Raw genomic sequence first — 20126 nt, 5'->3', positions numbered from 1 at the left:
AGTGCCTCTCCGCCATACTTGAGTGCCTCAGCAGGGATTCCATCCGCACCCATATCCTTGTTGTTTTTAAGCTGTCTTATGGCTTTTTCTACCTCGTGCGGTGTTGGGGTCTTACTGAAGTGGTGCCGGGTGGCATGCTGCGGGATGGAGTCGTCAACACTCGAGTCAAAGGCAGGGACTTGAATAATTAATAATTAATCCTCTATAGTCTTATCTTGGATGTTGGTCATTCTAAGAGTGTGAATATGTTGAGTATGTTCATTTCAATTTAAGATTGTACACCTAGAAGTAGGACAAACTTTGTGATATGCATTTTAAGTTAAAGCCACTGCTGTGGATATATTTTGGGGTAAGTTTGAACTAATAAAATGGACTCGGACACAATATCATGGGTTATAAAGATTTTTTTTTTTTTGAGTGTTAATAACTTGGACCAAATGGGAACGTTTGTTAATTTGTTTTCTATCTTAAATATTGTATTGGACAGTAAGGTTCATTCAGGGCTCATGAATGAGATATGAATAATTATTACTGGGATGCCCCACTTAAGATGCAAGATAGAAACATTAGAATACCACCAAATGGAATTTTAACATTCTAGTGAAAGTCAGGAAAGTGTAGTTATGAATAGTAAATTGATATGTCTCCAAGAGAAACCTATGTCTTTTTGCCTATAATGAACTTTAAGAAAACTGAATTGGATAGTCTGGCCACTACCCAAGCCATCGGGACCAAGCAGTGGGAGATGAGCAAAGATCTCCAGACGACTACGATCTTTTCATGAGATCACCTGAAAGGCCAAGAATGGCTTATATCGGATGGCACATGTGGCATGATAGTATGCGCGTGCAGATGTGATTTGTTACGTGTGATGTAATTAACATTCGAAAATGCATGGAGAATTTGCACTGACTAACAGGTCTCATATGCTCAGTTTCGTGACAACAGAAGAAATGAAATGGTTAATGTGGCTCAGGAGAGTGACACATACTCAGTCGAGATACTATCTAATAAATGAAACAATCAGAATAGCGTTCAACACACTGGTACCTGTAAAAGGGATTGAAATTGAAGTTGGAGAGTTACAAGGAATTTGGATTGGGATAATTGAGGGCAAAGGCAAAATCATATTGAGCAAGAATTATCCACTAGATGGATTAAAAGAGATCTGATGAACTGTAGCTTTCTTTACAATGTCAGTATTCTGTGTCTGCATCATTACCGCTTGAAATGTATGTACTTAGTCAATGTGCTAATGATTGCAAGACTGAATTATAACTGATTGTTACCTACGAAACACAATTATTACAGAGCGTGGGAAAAGCCAGTATGAATCCAGTAGGTGGTGGTTCTGGTGGTGCCTCCTGTGTCACTACTACCGCAGCTAACATGCTCTACGGGTCTGATGGGACCTGTCCCATTAATAGCCCCAGCTTCTGCTTCACACATTTACCCACAACCATTAACCAACTCGTTTTACTCAATCAAAACCACTGCTCAAGTGAAACTGACGGTAAATGAGACACCTAAGAAAGGGCTGCATAATTATGTGGCACAATTCGGATATGACATTCCCTTGTTGTCTGAGGGCTTCAGTGAGCCCATGATGCCACTGAGCTTTCCCCTAAAGCAGTGTTTATGTTTTGGAGCAAGACAGCTCGAGAATAGATTTTGACATTGACAGCATAGGGAATGATTCAAACTGGTGGGATATTGGGCTTAATATATCAGCAAATCCTTGGTTTTGTATTATTTCACACGCTCTGATAGTTCTCCAACTTGTATGTAACCCATATAGTAAGACATGGAGCTACAAGTCAAATGTGTATCTATGAGCATGACTAACAGTACTAATGAATTAATGTCAGACAAAATTCCAAAGCAAAGTAGAGACCACCCCAGACGGGGTAAAAATCAGGAAAAAAAGAAAGAGGATACCCCAAGCGGGGCAGAACTGGAAAACCTGAACAATGAATTGAATTTGAGTGAGGGGTCAAATCAATAATCTAGAGCTGGCACGATGGATGCAAAATTGGAAGCAAGAGGTTGAATGGGTGTTTCTCCCTTTCAAGCTAAGAAGTCTGTTAGAAATTAGGGATACGTAAAAATATATGGTTATGCGAATGAAACTGTAACGTGAATAATACTGTGTTTAAATGATTATATCAGAGCTCGAGACAAGTAAGGGGTTAATGTACAAGTTATGTTTTACTGGAACTGCAAAAGTTTTGTTTTCTTGGAAAATGAATGACACACACTCTAGCCTGGAGAGGATAGGGTCGGATGAGATAAGGGAAAGACAGTCCTCTGGCCATGCAAGGCCATGATGGTCAATTACAGAAAGCATGTGTAATGGTTGTGAGAAGACTGCTGACAGGTGGGAAATATCAGGAAGTTTGGCCTTTTTCCATGGCTTAAAGAAAGAACTCTATATGCCAATGGGCACCTTGTTTGAAGAGGAACCACTATAGCTTAAATGGTCCTGTCCATATTTTATTCTAGGCCCACCCCTAAAGAGAGAATAAAAGGAAGACCTAAAAATCCCTTAGCACACAGAGACAGAGGGAGCAGTTCGCGCAAGCCAGTCGTATATCCGATCGGGTCCGGTACCAGCTGCTCATCATGGTCTTAAGTTTTTGCTGTACAACTAATGTGTTATATTCCTTCCTTAACTCCGATTAAACACAATGGGCCCAAATTTGGCCCTCCGTTTTTTTGGGCGCGCTTACATGAGGTGCACCAACTTCCTATGCTCAAAACGGCACTGAAAAAATATCCCCGTATTCTGGCCCCTCTGCCGACTCTCCCAGGGCTTGCTGCGAATCCATGGGGGGGGGCGGAGCCAGGGCCCTGCGCCTAAGAGTTCTGACAGCTGTCCGCATGAGCAGTAGCTCCTCCCATGATTGTGCTGATGTGTGCCTGCAGCATGGGAGCCAATGCATCATGCCGCATCCCAGGTTGAATGGCCTGCCGCACAGGCCGGCCACTGCCGTCCGGCGGAGGGAGCAGCCCCGGAGGTCGGCGGAGGGAAGTCTGAGTTGGCCCGCTGACTTCCCGGGCTGAGTATGAAGGTAGGATTTAAGTGTTATTTTTTTATTTATTTATTTATTATTGATGGTTTTTATGTTTCATGAATGTTGTTGAGAAGGTGTTTAGTGCTTTGCAATGTCCTCTCTGCTTCCCTTCCCCCACCATCTCTGGGTACCCGCGCTGATTTCTTAACTCGAAGGGTTTTCTGTGCGGCCACAAACGCTGGCCTAAGTTAGCGTGGAGCAACTATTAGCCGTCCAAACTGGCTTAAATGGCCAAAACAGGTGTAGTCGCTGATAACGCCCCCTTTTGAAAGAAAAACTAAACTAAAAAAAATCCAAACTAACTCATTTATTCTGGCGCAAATTAAGTGTGCAGAATGGGGATTTTTAAGATACTCCAGAAAAATCAAGTTGCTCCAAAAAAAAACAGAGCAACTCCTGGGCAAATTTGGGCCCAATATACCCACCATATCAATTTGCATTCTATCCTGATTATTTGAAAGACCAGGAGATAAATTAATCTCAACATCAGGTAAGTACAGGGCTGGATATGACTGTGATGCCCTGTGAAGGAATCATCTGCTGGCACAAAATGGCCGGGTTCATACATGAACAATGGCCATTTTGGTACGGTATCAATGTGGCTGTAGAATTGTACCACATTAAAGATTCAGTGACTTCAGGAGAGAGAAAAAACGGCCAAAAGCAGCCAAAGAAAGAAAACGTCAATCATTTCATCTGATTAACATTTTTTGGTGGATTATTGAAAATTTCAGTGGTAAATGTAAACTGAAATAGACACTTAGAAATGCAGCTGTAGTTAACACTTTTGCCACTAGTCACTGTCAAGACATATATTAAGTTTGGTTTCTTGTTGATTGCTGGAATTGTAATTTTTGGAAACTAATAGGTATGGGGTGATCCATGCTGAATATATCTACACTAGGAAATATTTTAAAGATACATTTGCTGAAGGAATACCAGTTGCGTGGTTCTGTACCATCAGCAGCACTCCCAAACATCATTAACAGTAGAGATCCACTTTTGCCATAACTCCCAGGACCTAAAATTCCAGAATATTTCCAGTCAGATAAAGTTTTCTTTCTCCAACTCGAGCTTTGAAAAGTTGGCCACCTCTATACTGCAAGTGTTGACTCTCTCTATTCAATGCAGTTAATTTTAATTGTACTTTAATATAAATTGACAACCCAGAAAGGCAAGGGCATTTCAAGGATTCATAACAACATGGAGATTTATCATTCCTTGACCACATCAGCAGTGCTCGTATCCCAGTGGGAAACCAAAAAAGATCAGAAAATAGTCTGAAGAAGAAGGATGAATCGCAAATTGAGCTGCCGGGGGTGGGGCTAGGAAAGAGAATTGGGACCTGCTGTGGGTGGCTGCAGGCCAGAGACTGCACTTCAATTAAAATTAATTAAAATATTTAAAGATTAAATAGTTTAAACTTATCTGACTTAGTGTGGGGCCTGGGAAAGAAAGAAAAGTTGGGTGAAAAAAATAAAACTGGCAAACCTGGATGATTGGGTTCATAGTGCACCTAGTGATTAGTTCAACTGCAGCACAACTAAAGATTTTGTCAAACCATGTGTTGACAACACTTTTCCCATGATAAAATGTTGGCATACAGTTTCTATTATATATGCTGGCATAAAAGTGTAACATTAAAGTCGGGGGACATTGGGAAGTGAGGATAAAGTGGACAGAGTGCACACCAATTGCAAGACTTAGTATATTAACTCTGCTGTGACATTTATATAGTGAGTCAGAGGTTGCACCATCTTCTAACAATAGGGGTGTTTACCATTTAGGGGATATCTGGGCTAATCACAGTAACTGAATAAATCAAAATTCATTTTTACTAATGTTTTGTGGATTAAATTCTAAATTGTCCATTTATTTATAAAAACTACAAATAAAATGGAATATAATAAAATATATAACACACACTAGCTAAGTCAGATAAGTTTAAACTATTTAATCTTTAAATATTTTAATTGAAGTGCAGTCTCTGGCCTGCAGCCACCCACAGCAGGTCCCAATTCTCTTTCCTAGCCCCATCCCCGGCAGCTCAATTTGCGATTCATCTATGGTATTGCACATGGGGAATCAAGACCAAGGGGATCATTCAAGTAAAGTAGCATTAGAGTGCAGGGGAGTAACTGAATCCAGATTGGGAGGGGAAGGCAAAAGAAAGGGGGCAGCAGAGAAAGGGGGATGACGACAAGAGGACGGGAAAATGATCATTTTATGCTTGGGGTTGATTAAAGGACACAATGTGTATGTGAGGATGTGGATGGAATGCAAGGTTAGAAGTGATGCTCAATGGGGCAAGGTTTGGAAAGAGAATGGCAGAAAGAAAGGTACTTCGGGGAAATCAGCTTCTCCATAGCGACTCTGCTGTAAAACTCATTATACGTCAGCTATTAGTTTTGGCAGCTAACATTACATGACATTTGTGTTAAAATACCATCACAGTACCATCTACAATCCTAACTAAATGTTGACATTTTGTAAAATGCATTTATCCCCACTGAAAAGACTTTGCAATGCATTTTCAAATGGAATGTTGCGAAAGTGATTTTATAGATACATAATATACCTTTATTAAAAAATAGCTCCTGCAGTACTTTGTGGTAAGCTTACCTGTCCGTTGTCTTTGTGCTGTTGTTTCTCTCATCTTCTGCTTCCCTAGCTCCTCTCTTTGTTTTTCTCTCTCTATCTCCATCACTCCCTCCCTTGTTCTGTTTCTCTGCATTTTCTTTCAGGTGAACGGTGGCAGATGGCATGGCAGAGCAGGGAGCCAGGGAAAGGAAAGTCCAATGGCTACAGACTTCTTTTTCAAGTGGAGATTTAAGGGAAAAAATATTGCCCTCAGTGGCTGTCTTCCTGTTCCTTCCCCACTACTCTTCCATCACTTGGGCTTCCCCAACCTCTTGCCCCTCAAGCTGTTCCCTTTCCTCCCCTTCTTCCTCAAAGGTTTTTGTTTGCTTTGTCTGTCTATCTCACAGGTTATCAGCATTTAGCATGCTCACATTTTCTTTCAGCAAAACACAGGTGTGATAAGCAGAAGCTCTTTGGCGGCTTCAAAATTCAACTAGTATTTTGTTGAAAAAAATAATAAAATTAGGAAGAGACATTTTCTCTATACCATTTTAAATTTATAAAGCAAAAACAGGAACTCCAACAGATGTTTTCCTCACATTTACTTAAATTTTACCTGAATAAAGCTTTTGAAATGTGTTCTCTAGCTTCAAATAATTTTGAAAAACAACCAATTAGATTTTATTAGCCGTCAGAGAGAAGCATTCTGATATTTGGCTAGCTTGAATGCGACTGATGCATCCTGAAAAGCTGGGCACACTGCACATGCTCAGACTGCAGGACCTGCTTTATGCTAACAAAGTCACCATTCAGGCAAAAATATATATAGAGGTCTAACCCAAAATTTCTGGGAGAGGCAATGGTCTTCAAGTAAAACTTTTAATAAAAAGGTATTAAATGACCAAAGAAATCTAACTTATTAAATATGTAACTTGTTTTGCTTATAGCCTTATTTTGGACACTAGAAACTTCAATTACCGAAAAAAAACCAGGAGGAGATTTTTTTGAAAAGCATCGGAATATTCAATTGATCTATCAATAATGACATCTGCTGACATGGGGGAATTCAAATACAAGGGAGTTCATAAGGAATTTCAAATGTTAAATGCTGGCATAAAAATGAGAAAAATTTCAACCAGAAATGAAGTTTGTGGACAAGCAGCACAGGTGTACACAAGATTTTTAATATCCTGTAGTGTTGAACTTAAAACCAAATGTAGTATTCAGATAATGCTGGGTTAGAGGCCAAGGATATTTGGATCAGGGAATGCATATATAATCTTCTCCCCATTTTAAAGTCATATTTTAAACTTTTTTTTAATATATATCCCATTATAAATTGCTATATCCAGATTTATAATGGAAACTAAGTGTAAACTGGTCACGCTCTCTCCCAGTAATTCTGGCGCAGCAGTTTCCATAATAAATGTGGATACAGGAATTTATCATGGGAAAAGTTGACAGGATAAAAATGCAGATGGAAGATTTTGAAAGAGATAAGTTTGCAATTTTTCCCCGCAGTGCACAACATATACTTGACAACTAAATAGGCTGTGTCCTGCACTTCAAGAAACAGACCTGTTTTACTGTCACCACTTGATTATGACGAATCTTGTTGGAAACAGTGGATGTGAATTTGGATGCTTTAATTTGTATCCAAATGTAGAGACAGTAGCTATAGAAATGACTACAGGTAGTCAGCAAGGTGACTTTCTGATTAATGTTGGCAGTAACTGTTAAAATAACACTAAAGTAATGCTGAATGGAAAATATAGGCTTTTAAGTTCTCAGTGAAGTAAAACCAGAGCTCTTTCATTGTGGCATTACAGATTCAAAAGGGTCTTTCATCAGCAGAGTTTCTTTTACAAATGTGAAAGAAACTAATTTAGGAACTTAAACACATGGGCATATCCAGACCATTGTTACAAGTGGAAAAAAGCCTGGTAGTTCTCAAAGGTGATATCCTATGACATATGCATTAGTGCAGCAGTGTCCCAAGATCTGGCCTGAGAGCTTCTATTATCCAGCCCTCAAAGCACTGGTTCAATTATTTTCAATTTAAATGCTTATGAATTATCAATTTGCATTTAAATAATGCCTTTAACGTAAAGAAACATCCCAATATGCTTCACAAACAGGAACAACACTGAGCCAAGAAAAAGATTAGAAAGGGTAATCAAAAGTGTGGAATGCGCCTTGAAAAAGGTTTAAAAGGTAGAAAGGGGTGAACACATTCAGGGACAGAGTTCCAAAGAATAGTGCTGAGGCAGCTTAAAGCTCTGAAACCAACAGCGGAGCAGAAGAAACATAAAATGGACAGCAGTCAGAGGAGAGTCCTTGGGGTATATAGAGTCATATGAAAACATACAAAAAATGAGGGACAAGTAAAGACCATCTGGTCCATCAAGCCTGTCCCACACAATTGCGATACCTTGTGTATCACAACATATACATTCCATCCCACCCGAAACCATGTGATCTCCTGGGAGAGGCAAAAACAAATTTAAAAACCCAGGCCAATTGGCTGGGGGGGGGGGGGGGGGGGGGTGGTGGAAGGGAAATCTGGGAAATTCCTCTCCGACCCATCGAAACTAGTCCAGGTCGCAGATTACAGATGTAAGATGGAGCAATCAAGAGATTTAAGGCACAGAAAGAGGCTATTCGGCCCATCGTGACTGTGCCGGCAATGCTATAGCAGGATTTATAGATGAGAACAAGGATTTTAAAACAAAGGACTTAAAGCACAGATAGCCAGTTTAGGTCAGTAAGAACTGGGGTGATAAGCGGGTGCAACTTTGTGCGGGTCAAGAGAAGTGGGAGAGTTATGGACAAATTAAGCTCATGAAGAATGAAAAATGGGAAGCCAGTATAGAGCACTATAGTAGTCAAGTTTGGGGTGTTGGCATCAAACAGGAAATTAGGGATACACGCAATAAAGCTACAGCAGTTATCATGGGTGACTTTAATCTACATCTACAAAAGTTATCCTGTCAACTTTTCCCATGATAATCTACATATAGATTGGGCTAACCAAACTGGTAGCAATACGGTGAAGGAGGATTTCCTGGAGTGTATAAGGGATGGTTTTCTAGACCAATATGTCGAGGAACCAACTAGAGAGCTGGCCATCCTAGACTGGGTGATGTGTAATGAGAGGATTAATTAGCAATCTTGCTGTGTGAGGCCCCTTGGGGAAGAGTGACCATAATATGGTAGAATTCTTCATTAAGATGGAGAGTGACAGTTAATACAGAGACTAGGGTCCTGAACTTAAAGAAAGGTAACTTCGATGGTATGAGATGTGAATTGGCTAGAATAGACTGGCGAATGATACTTAAAGGGTTGACAGTGGATAGGCAATGGCAGACATTTAACGATCACATGGATGAACTTCAACAACTGAACATCCCTGTCTGGCGTAAAATTAAACAGCGAAGGTGGTTCAAACGTGGCTTACCGGGGAAATTAGGGATAGTGTTAAAATCGAAGGAAGAGGCATATAAATTGGCCAAAAAAAAACAGCAAATCTGAGGACTGGGAGAAATTTAGAATTCAGCAGAGGAGGACAAAAGGTTTAATTAGGAGGGGGAAATTTAGAATATGAGTGTAAGCTTACAGGGAACATAAAAATTGACTGAAAAAGCTTCTATAGATACGTGAAGAGAAAATGTTTAGTGAAGACAAATGTAGGTCCCTTACAGTCAGAATCAGGTAAAGTCATAATGGAGAACAAAGAAATGGCAGACCAATTGAACAAATACTTTGGTTCTGTCTTCATTAAGGAAGACACAAATAACCTTCCGGAAATACTATGAACGAGGGTCTAATGAGAAGGAGGAACTAAAGGAGATCCTTATTAGTCAGCAAATTGTGTTAGGGGAATTGTTGTAGAGAGTAGAAATATATGTATAGATTTAGGCATTAGGCACCTGCTGGATATTTAAAACTCACATAAGCTTAAATGGACACACACATAAAATGGCTGCCCAGGCATTATGGGAAATCAGGTAGTCAAACTGTGAACTGTTGAACGTTCACTGACCGAGCAATAACCCTGTGAGGCCCACTGTAGGAATGCCTGGGAAGACAGAGATAAGAAGGAAACCATCTCCTGTGAACAAGGCCATAAACCAATTAATTCCCCAGGAAGAAAGATAAGAGGGAAACCATTTGCTGTAAACAAGGCTATATACCAATTATTTCTCCCAGATGAAAGAACTAGGGAGAGAACCTATAAAGCCATCGATCAGCCCAAGCTGACAATAACCGAACATATGGTTCCCTGGATACTAGGAGAATTCTATTGGGTTAAAAGAACCTATATGTAATCTATAATCGTTGTGATTGGCTTGTGTCCAGCCGTGATGGGCTGTGTAACTGTAGTAAACTGTTTTGTAACTGTTGTGAAACATATAAAGGTACATGTAACTCTTTGTTCTGTGGAGAGAAACCTGGATACGGTCCTGTGTGTTTCCTCCCCGCTGAGCGTTATTAAATGCCGCCAGGCATTGGAACCGACTCTGAGTGTTGAGTGATTCTTCTAAGAAAACACTAACGCTAACAGAAATTGATGGGTTTGAAGGCCAATAAATCCACAGGGCCTGATAGTCTGCATCCCAGAGTACTTAAGGAAGTGGCCCTACAAATAGTGGATGCATTGGTGGTCATTTACCAACAGTCTATCGACTCTGGATCAGTTCCTATGGACTGGAGGGTAGCTAATGTAACACCACTTTTTAAAAAAAGGAGGGAGAGAGAAAACAGGGAATTACAGACCGGTCAGCCTGACATCGGCGGTGGGGAAAATGTTGGAATCAATTATTAAAAATGTAATAGCAGCACATTTGGAAAGCAGTGACAGGATCGGTCCACGTCAGCATGGATTTATGAAAGGGAAATCATGCTCGACAAATCTTCTAGAATTTTTTGAGGATGTAACTAGTAGAGTGGACAAGGGGGAGCCAGTGGATGTGGTGTATTTAGACTTTCAAAAGGCTTTTAACAAGGTCCCATGTAAGAGATCAGTGCGCAAAATTAAAGCACATGTTATTGGGGGTAATGTACTGATGTGAATAGAGAACTGGTTGGTAGACAGGAAGCAGAGTAGGAATAAACGGGTCCCTTTTCAGAATGGCAGGCAGTGACAAGTGGGGTACCTCAAGGTTCAATGCTGGGACCCCAGCTATTTACAATATACATGAATGATTTAAGACAAAGGAATTGAATGTAATATCTCCAAATTTGCAGATGACACTAAGCTGGGTGGCAGTGTGAGCTGTGAGGAGGATGCCAAGAGGCTGCAGGGTGACTTGGACAGGTTAGGTGAGTGGGCAAATACATGGCAGATGCGGTATAATGTGGATAAATGTGAGGTTATCCACTTTGGTGGCAAAAACAGGAGGGCTGATTATTATCTGAATGGTGACAGATTGGTAAAGGGGGAGGTGCAACGAGATCTGGGTGTCATGGTACATCAGTCACTGAAGGTTGGCATACAGGTGCAGCAGGCAGTGAATGCAGCAAATGGCATATTGGCCTTCAAAGCGAGAGGATTCGAGTATAGGAGCAGGGAGGTCTTACTATAGTTGTACAGGGCCTTAGTCAGGCCACATATGGAATATTGTGTATAGTTTTGGTCTCCTAAGCTGAGGAAGGACATTCTTGCTATGGAGGGGTGCAGCAAAGGTTCACCAGACTAATTCCGGGGATGACAGAACTGACATATGAAGAAAGACTGGATCAATTAGGCTTGTATTCAATGGAATTTAGAAGAATGAGAGGGGATCTCATAGAAACATAAAATTCTGATGGAATCGGACAGGTTAGATGCAGGAATAATGTTCCTGATATTGGGGAAGTCCAGAACCAGGGGTTACAGTCTAAGGATAAGGGGTAAGCCATTTAGGACCGAGATGAGGAGAAACTTCTTCACTCAGAATTGTGGGCATGTGGAATTCTCTACCACAGAAAGTTGTTGGGGCCAATTCGTTAGATATATTCAAAAGGGAGTTAGATGTGGCCCTCACGGCTAAAGGGGTCAAGGGGTATGGAGAGAAAGCAGCAATGGGGTACTGAAATGCATGATCAGCCATGATCATATTGAATGAAGGTGCAGGCTCGAAGAGCCGAATGGCCTATTCCTGCACCTATTTTCTATGTTTCTAAAAGAGGTTCTGTGGCAAAGTGCTGAGGTAATATGTAGCAGAGCTATGCTGGATGGAAAGGAATATGTGGTTCAAAGCTCAACTCAGGTTCAAACAGGACACTAAAATTACAAAATGTCTGGTTTAATCATCACTGAGTAAAATCCTGAAATTCCTACTCAACAGCAAGAAACCATCACAACTGCAGCAGTTCAAGAAGGCCCGACAGCACAATAAGGTTTAACATTAAAAAGTTAAAAATTGCATTTTGCACAGTAACTTGCTTAAGCTTACCTATAAAGCGGTCTTTTGTGTCTGAGTATCTTTATTAATGCTTTTGCTGAGGCCACGGCCCTGTCAAAAAATCTGGGCTTGGAGTTCATATTCATCCCAGAGCCAATATTCTGCTAGCTGAAGGGGGCTACCGAATTCACCTGTGCCTGCGATTCCCAGGATGCTACGTGACAAGCTGAGCATAGTGTGAAAAATGTTCCAGAATAATGTCAATATAATTCTCAATCTATACAATGTGTGTTTGTTTTTACAAATTATTTCAAAACAAATGAAACATGTATTTTAAAACCACTTCTGAGCTGATTATTTTCAATGTCAGCAATTTAGGAAGTTAGGAGGATTTTATACTTTCTATTTTGTCAGATAACTTGTAATAATACATACAACAATGGTTGGTCTTCATGATCTGATCTGACTGATCTTAGTCACTCTGGATGGAAAATCCAAACTCGGACACTTAAGCCATGTCAGAATGTTGTAACTGCAACCCAAGTGCAAACATCAGTTCCCTTCAGCAATTAAAAGAATCAGATTCTTTTCTTTTTATTTAATAAGAATGCACATTTATAATGCACCTTTCATATCCTCAAGATGTCCCAAATCACTTTACAGCCATTGAATTACAATAAAACTTGAGTCATGGTTATATAGGCAAACACAGGCCTACAAATAGCAATGAAATAAATACCAAGTAAACCATTAAGTTTAAGTTTCACCTTTCCAGGAAAAAAATACATTGAACTCAGTTTCCCCTCCATATTCACAATAGAAAATTTAGACATATATACTCTGCTAATGCACGGAAGTCAAAGTTTGTCCTCTTGTATACGGTTAAGATGGAAAATTTCATCAGCAGCCTGATAGTGGGTGCAGAGCGGACATCTACACAAAAAATGGACAATTATAGTGGATCTTTGTCTTCAATTCAGAATGCACTTGGGGACATTTTCTTAATTCATCCTTCAACTGAACATCTCAAAATAGATTAGCTGGGTCACTCCTCTCAGTTATTTTGGGGTCATGCTGTGGGCTAATTGGCTGCCATATTTGCTTACAAAACAGTGATGTTTATTAGCTGTGTAGCAGTTTGTGCCGTGTCAAGATCGTGAAAGGCACTATATAAATCCAAGTTCTTACACTAAATATTCAGCATCCTTCAGCTACTAAAAAAAAAGTACAACCATCATGAAAACATTAATTCTTAGTAAAATATTTTTTTCATGCCCATTGACACTACTGCAACCCTATTTAACATTAAGCTTTTACTCTTGGCACAAAATGCAATAAAACTGTTCGCAACCTTGGTGTCATATTTGACCCCGAAATGAGCTTTCGACCACATATGCGCAGCAAAACTAAGATTACCTATTTCCACCTCCGTAACATCACCCGTCTCCACCCATGCCTCAGCTCATCTGCCGCTGCAGCCCTAATCCATGTCTTTGTTACCTCTATTCCAACGCACTCCTGGCTGGCCGCCCACATCCTACCCTACGTAAACTAGAGGTGATCCAAAACTCGGGTGCTCGTATCCTAACTCACACCAAGTCCCGCTCACCCATCACCCCTGTGCTTGCTGACCTACTTTGGCTCCAGGTTAAGCAACACCTCTATTTCAAACTTCTCATCCTTGTTTTCAAATCCCTCCATATCTCTAATCTCCTCCAGCTCCAGCCCCACAACCCCCCACTCCCCCTGCCCGAGATGTCTGCACTCCTCTAATTCTGCCCTCTTCTCTTAGCATTCCGGATAATAATCACTCAACCATTGGTGGCCGTGCCTTCTGTTGCCTAGGCCCTAGCTCTGGAATTCCCTGCCTAAACCTCTCTGCCTCTCTTTCCTCCTTCAAGACTCTCCTTAAAACCTACCTCTTTGACCAAACTTTCTAATTTCTCCTTATCTGGCTTGGTGGCAAAGTTTTTGTCTCATAATACTCCTGTGAAGCGCCTTGGGACATTTCACTATGTTAAAGGTGCTATATAAATACAAGTTGTTGTAAAATAGCAAAACTCATCCAAATAGCAAAAACTGGCGAGCAATTATCAGTGGTATCATAGAAAAATTACGTCACAGGAGGCCATTTGGCCCATCGTGCTGGTCAAAAAAGCTATCCAGCCTAATTCCAGCACTAGGTCCGTAGCCCTGTAGATTAAGGCTCTAAGTGCACATCCAAGTATTGATGAGGGTTTCTGCCTCTACCAGGCAGTGAGTTCCAGACCCCCATCACCCTGTGGATGAAGAAATATTTTCGCATCTCCCCTCTAATCCTTCTACCAACTACTAAATCTATGCCCCCTGGTTATTTTATTAACCCCTCTGATAAGGGAAATAGGTCCTTCCTATCCACTCTATCTAGGCCCCTCATAATTTTATACACCTCAATTAAATCTCCCCTCGGCCTCCTCTGTTCCAGCGAAAACCTCAACCTATCCAATTTTTCCTCATAGCTAAAACTTTACAGTCCTAGCAACATGCTTGTAAATCTCCTCTGCACCCTTTCGAGTGCAATCGCAGCCTTCCTGTAATGTGGTGACCAGAACTGCACACAGTACTCAAGCTATGTTGTATACAGTTCTAGCATAGCTTCATTGCTCATCTATTCTATGCCTCGGCTAATAAAGGAAAGCATGCCATATGCCTTTTTAAAACTACCTTAACAACCTGTCCTGTTACCTTTAAGGATCTGTGGACATATACTCCAAGGTCCCTCTGATCCTCCACACCTCAGTATCCTCCCATTTATTGTGTATTCCCTTGCCTTGTTGCCCCTCCCAAAGTGCTTAATCTCACACTTTTCTGGATTGAATTCCATTTGCCACTTTTCTGCCCAACTAACCAGTTCATCGATATCTTCTGGAGTCTAGAGCTTTCCTCCTCACTGTCAAACACACAGCCAATTTTTTATCATCTGCAAATTTCTTAATCACGCCCCCTACATTTAAGTCTAAATCATTAATATATACTACAAAAAGTAAGGGACAGAGTACTGAGCTCTGTGGAAACAGCCTTCCAGTCGCAAAGATTCCCCTCAACCATTACCCTTTGCTTCCTGCCACTGAGCCAATTTCGGATCCAATTTGCCACTCAGCCAATTTCGGATCCAATTTGCCACTCTCCCTTAGAAATAGAAGATACAAATTACAATAAACTTGATGTACAACATAAAAATATACAAAATTACTGGGAGCATGTTCAAGGCTGTAACATTGTATACCATACCCTTATATACTATAGCTCTGTAACACATTTCATACCATTTGTTATTGTCTACGTTAACACACCTGACAGATTGAAATAGCCAGTGAACTGAATTGGTAGGTTACGAGAGAAACATTTATCCAAAATTAAAGCATAGTAAGTTTTATCTTCCTCAGTCTCAACAAATTCTATTAATGTCACTTTTCTTCTTTATATTTATGCTAATAATGGTTGCAATAACAGACAAGAGGAAATTACAAGGCTATTATACTTTGTACTATTTCAAGTTATCTGCCAAAATACATAATCCAATAATATTCCTCAAAAAAGGACAAAACACACTCATAGCTATCCTCTTTCTAATCCTATCTGCAAAGCTCAACATAATGGATCCTAAAACATGCAATGGAAGTGAACTCTGAGCTAAATATATACATTATATACGATGCCCAAGATAAGGGGTCAGGAACTTGGTGTGGGGGGAGGTGGGGGGTGGAGAAAGAAAGCGTCAGAGACTTGGGCTGGAGGCGGGGGAGAAATAGGTCAGGAAATTGGGTTGGGGGGTGGGAAAAGGTCATGAACCCGGGCTCTGGGGGGGAGCTGCACATCAGGCGCTCGGGGGCGGGGGGAAAGAGAGGTGCACGTCAGGAATTTGGGCAGCGGAAGGCGAGGCACTTGGGCGGGGATGGGGAAGGACCTTGTTTGGCGAGAGGTGAGCTCTGTTCTGTCTAGAGTCAGCAGTCAGAAGGGCTCGAATTACACTTTGCAAAGTTTCTGATTACATAGGCAGAGAGGATCTAATTACACATTCCAGAGAAACTGCTCAGTGTGTCTTATCCTCCAAGGGGGACTAATCAGCAATCAGGACTTGTCATCAAAGGGGCCCAATCAGAGCTTTAGGTGTTGCAAATTAAGACATCCTTATTTTATATCACAGTTAAAAGTAAATCATAAATCTATTTTTAGTGGATTTTAATGTGTTTTCCATTATAGACACCCAGTATCAGCAACAATCAGTCACAGGTCAAGTACAGTATAGAGTAATGACCTTTTTAATGTACTTCAAAAATGTACTTTAACCTAAAGAGCACCCTGTACCCAGTGTGTGAATTTTGACATTTTCCATTTCAGCCATCCTCATGGTCTCTCCTTTATTAATAGATGCAAACCCAAATCTCATGGTGAAAAGTACAATAAAATGTATTATGGATTGTGCAGTTACTTCTCAGATTGTGCAAAAATCTGCAACCTCCAATTAGTACACCAGAATTACAAACAATGCCCTTGATACAATATATATCAGGCTTTGCCCCATGGATATAAATCACTGCACTACCTCTCATCTTTATCGCTTAATGAGCATTATCATTCCTGCTTCTGAATGTTCCAGTGAGGCAATGCTTTGATGTTTAACAAAAATGAATTCATATCAGTGGTGTATATACAGGAAATAATTTGCTGTATTTAAGGAGGATAGTAAATAGTTGACTATATAAAAAAAGGTACAATTAAGCTTGTTCATTGCTTTGGATGGCATAATTAACAGAAACTTGAATAGTTCATGATCAGTGTCCTTGGAACATTTGAGAAATCACCAGCATCTACTTGTCAAATAAAATAAGAAATTGACATTTTTACTACCACACATGACAAACATTAGAGTTCATATATTAACATGATCAATAATAGTGCAGTATATATTAATATATTTAAAATTAAAATATGATTATGAAAAAATATGAAAGCTAAGGACACATTGCTGTATTTATGAGATTACTTCTAGTATACAAGGTGGGAACTTAACTTTGTGTGTTGTTTTTCTTTCTAACACACTCCACATTTTAAACTGGGGGTATTGACAAGATATTTTAAAACACACATATAGTTAAGTTCCCACATTAGTTCCCTGAACATCAAATATCCGTTTTGAAACGCTCGAATAGGATTGGTTTTCAATCACTGGGAATCTAAAAGTGCCAGGAATTCCACACATTACTATAAACCTACTTCAAGCACTTGGAGACCGATGTCTTTAATGTGTATTTGAGCAGATCCCTGGAAATCGAGTCAGTATTCCCTTTAAACTATAAAAAGCACCAGCAGCAGATAATGTGGAGCACGTCACATTTCTCTGGTTGGCAACCAGTAACTAGTGGAGTGCCGCAGGGATCAGTGCTGGGACCCCAACTATTTACAATCTATATTAACTACTTGGAAGAAGGGACTGAGTGTAACGTAGCCAAGTTTGCTGACGATACAAAGATGGGAGGACACAAAAAATCTGCAAAAGGACATAGACAGGCTAAGTGAGTGGGCAAAAGTTTGGCAGATGGAGTATAATGTTGGAAAGTTTGGCAGAGAAAAAAAAAAATCGAACAGCAAGTTATTATTTAAATGGAGAAAGATTGCAAAGTGCTGCCGTACAGCAGGACCTGGAGGTGCTTGTGCATGAAACACAAAAGGAGAGTATGCAGATACAGCAAGTGATCAGGAAGGCCAATGGAATCTTGGCCTTCATTGCAAAGGACATGTAGCATAAAAGCAGGAAAGTCTTGTTACAGCTATACAGGGTATTGGTGATGCCACACCTGGAATACTGCATGCAGTTTTGGTTTCCAGATTTACGAAAGGATATACTTGCTTTGGAGGCAATTCAGAGAAGGTTCACTAGGTTGATACCAGAGATGTGGGGGTTCACTTATGAGGAAAGGTTGAGTGGATTGGGCCTCTACTCGTTGGAATTCAGAAGAATGAGAGGTGATCTTATCGAAATGTGTCTGATTGAAGGGGCTTGACAAGGCGGATGCAGAGAGGATGTTTCCACTGACGGGGGAGACTAGAACTAGAGGGTATGATCTTAGAATAGAAACATAGAAAATAAGTGCAGGAGTAGGCCATTCAGCCCTTCGAGCCTGCACCACCATTCGATAAGATCATGGCTGATCATTCCCTCAGTACCCTTTTACTGCTTTCTCTCCATACCCCTTGATCCCTTTAGCCGTAAGGGCCATATCCAACTCCCTCTTGATGCCAGTTCATTGGATATATTCAACAACTCTCTGCAGCAGGGAATTCCACAGGTTAACAACTCTCTGGGTGAAGAAGTTCCTCCTCATCTCAGTCCTAAATGGCCTACCTCTTATCCTAAGACTGTGTCTCCTGGTTTTGGACTTCCCAAACATCGGGAACAATCTACCTGCATCTAACCAGTCCCGTCCCGTCAGAATCTTGTATGTTTCTATGAGATCCCCTCTCATCCTTCTAAGCTCCAATGTATAAAAGGCCCAGTTGATCCAGTCTCTCCTCATATGTCAGTCCGGCCATCCCGGGAATCAGTCTGGTGAACCTTCGCTGCACTCCCTCAATAGCAAGCACGTCCTTCCTCAGATTAGGAGACCAAAATTGAACACAATATTCCAGGTGAGGCCTCACCAAGGCCCTGTACAACTGCAGTAAAACCTCCCGTAAGTGGCCGCCCATTTAAAACTGAGATGAGGAGAAATTTCTTCTGAGGATTGCAAATCTGTGGAATTCATTGCCTCAGAGAGCTGCAGAAGCTGGGACATTGTATAAATTTAACACAGAAATAGACGGTTTCTTAAACGATAAGGGGTTATGGGGAGTAGGCAGGAAAGTGGACCTGTGTCCATGATCAGATCAGCCATGATCTTATTGAATGGTGGAACAGGCTCGATGGGCCGTATGGCCTACTCCTGTTCTTCACCCAGTCGTTCACACCAGGGGCTGACGCAGAACATTTACGTCACTCGCATCAACGGGAACTTTTATTCGGTGTGCTGCTCAAAGATTAAAAGATTGCCGTGTGAAAGGCCACAGACGGCGCGGCCCAGAGTGCGAGCACTCGCTGCAACTCATGAGGAAAAAAACAACCACCACCGGCGGCTTGGGAGCAGCTGATGAGTTAACGCGTGACCTTTGACAGCAAGATGACAACTTCGCCCCCCCCTCCCCCTCCCGGCGCCAGCGCTCGGCGGACGCCTCACCTTCCGCCACATCCTCCTCGATGGCACCTTTCACCTGGGAGAAACACCACTGCAAGTCGTTGCCGCCGCCGCCTCCGACCCCTGCAAAGTAAACACACGGGTTGAGGCAGGTTTTGGGGGAGGGAGCTGTCCGAATCGCATCCACCCACTCTCGGGGAGAGGAGACATGGAGAGGTGAGCAGGCCCCGATTCCCATCCCGGCCAGAACCAGAGCCGGCGCCGGCTCCCCACACACACACACACACACCGTCTCACTCTTACCCGCCATGGCTTTCAGATAAAACGGAGCGAGCTTCCCCCGGCCGGCCGGGCGGGCGGGAGCTAAGCGAGGCGAGCGGCGGCGGCTGCTCTGCAATTCCGAGCGGCTAATGGCTTGGTCGGGAAGGTGACGGCGGAAAGATCAGCGCGCTCCAGCCGTCCGTGATTCCCCAAAATGGCGAACATTGCCCGACGGCATGATTCGCTGACGTCACCAAATGGGCTCGAGCTCGATGGAGCGGCGCGCGCGCTGCCGGGCCTCTTAAAGCGGCAGCTGCAAGGGAGGGAGTGACAAAGTGCACACCAGCACCACTGGGACCACCACACACTTTAGCCTCACAAAGTTGGCATGCAACTGTTCCGTGCGACTACCATTTTAAAATGATCGCCCCCCCCCCCCCCAATCCACCACATTTTTTCAGTGCTAAGAGCTGATGTTTTGCAGATGCAAATCAGGAAGGATGCCCTGGATGTACTGTAAATCATGCCTTGGATTGAGCATTAAAAGCTAGGGAGAATAACCAGCAGATTGTTGTTCAGCAACTGTGAAATAGAAATGCAATTTTTTTGGTAAA

The 20126-nt window shown here is 41.7% G+C and overlaps 1 protein-coding gene across 5 annotated transcripts in view; it reads right to left on the bottom strand.

The window, feature by feature from the left end:
• ppp2r2d (protein phosphatase 2, regulatory subunit B, delta) overlaps nt 1–19763 on the bottom strand; it is a 111668-nt gene extending 91905 nt beyond the window's left edge. For 2 of the 5 annotated variants that reach the window (XM_070876777.1, XM_070876776.1), the window contains exons 1-2: nt 19555–19762; nt 19294–19374 (exon numbers count right to left, since the gene is read on the bottom strand). In XM_070876777.1, the coding sequence (XP_070732878.1) occupies nt 19294–19305 (12 nt within the window). In that variant the 5' untranslated portion in view covers nt 19306–19374; nt 19555–19762. Of the gene's footprint in view, nt 1–15130; nt 15209–19293; nt 19379–19554 lie in introns of those variants that run through there. The other 3 variants (XM_070876779.1, XM_070876778.1, XM_070876774.1) reach the window with 2 other exon arrangements.
• Nucleotides 19764–20126: the final 363 nt, after the last annotated feature.

The sequence above is a fragment of the Pristiophorus japonicus genome, chromosome 3 (genome assembly GCF_044704955.1).
Source record: "Pristiophorus japonicus isolate sPriJap1 chromosome 3, sPriJap1.hap1, whole genome shotgun sequence".
NCBI classification, from domain to species: domain Eukaryota; kingdom Metazoa; phylum Chordata; class Chondrichthyes; family Pristiophoridae; genus Pristiophorus; species Pristiophorus japonicus.
The sequence above is the reverse complement of the archived record's forward strand: the minus strand, read 5'-3'. Positions and strand labels throughout refer to the sequence as shown.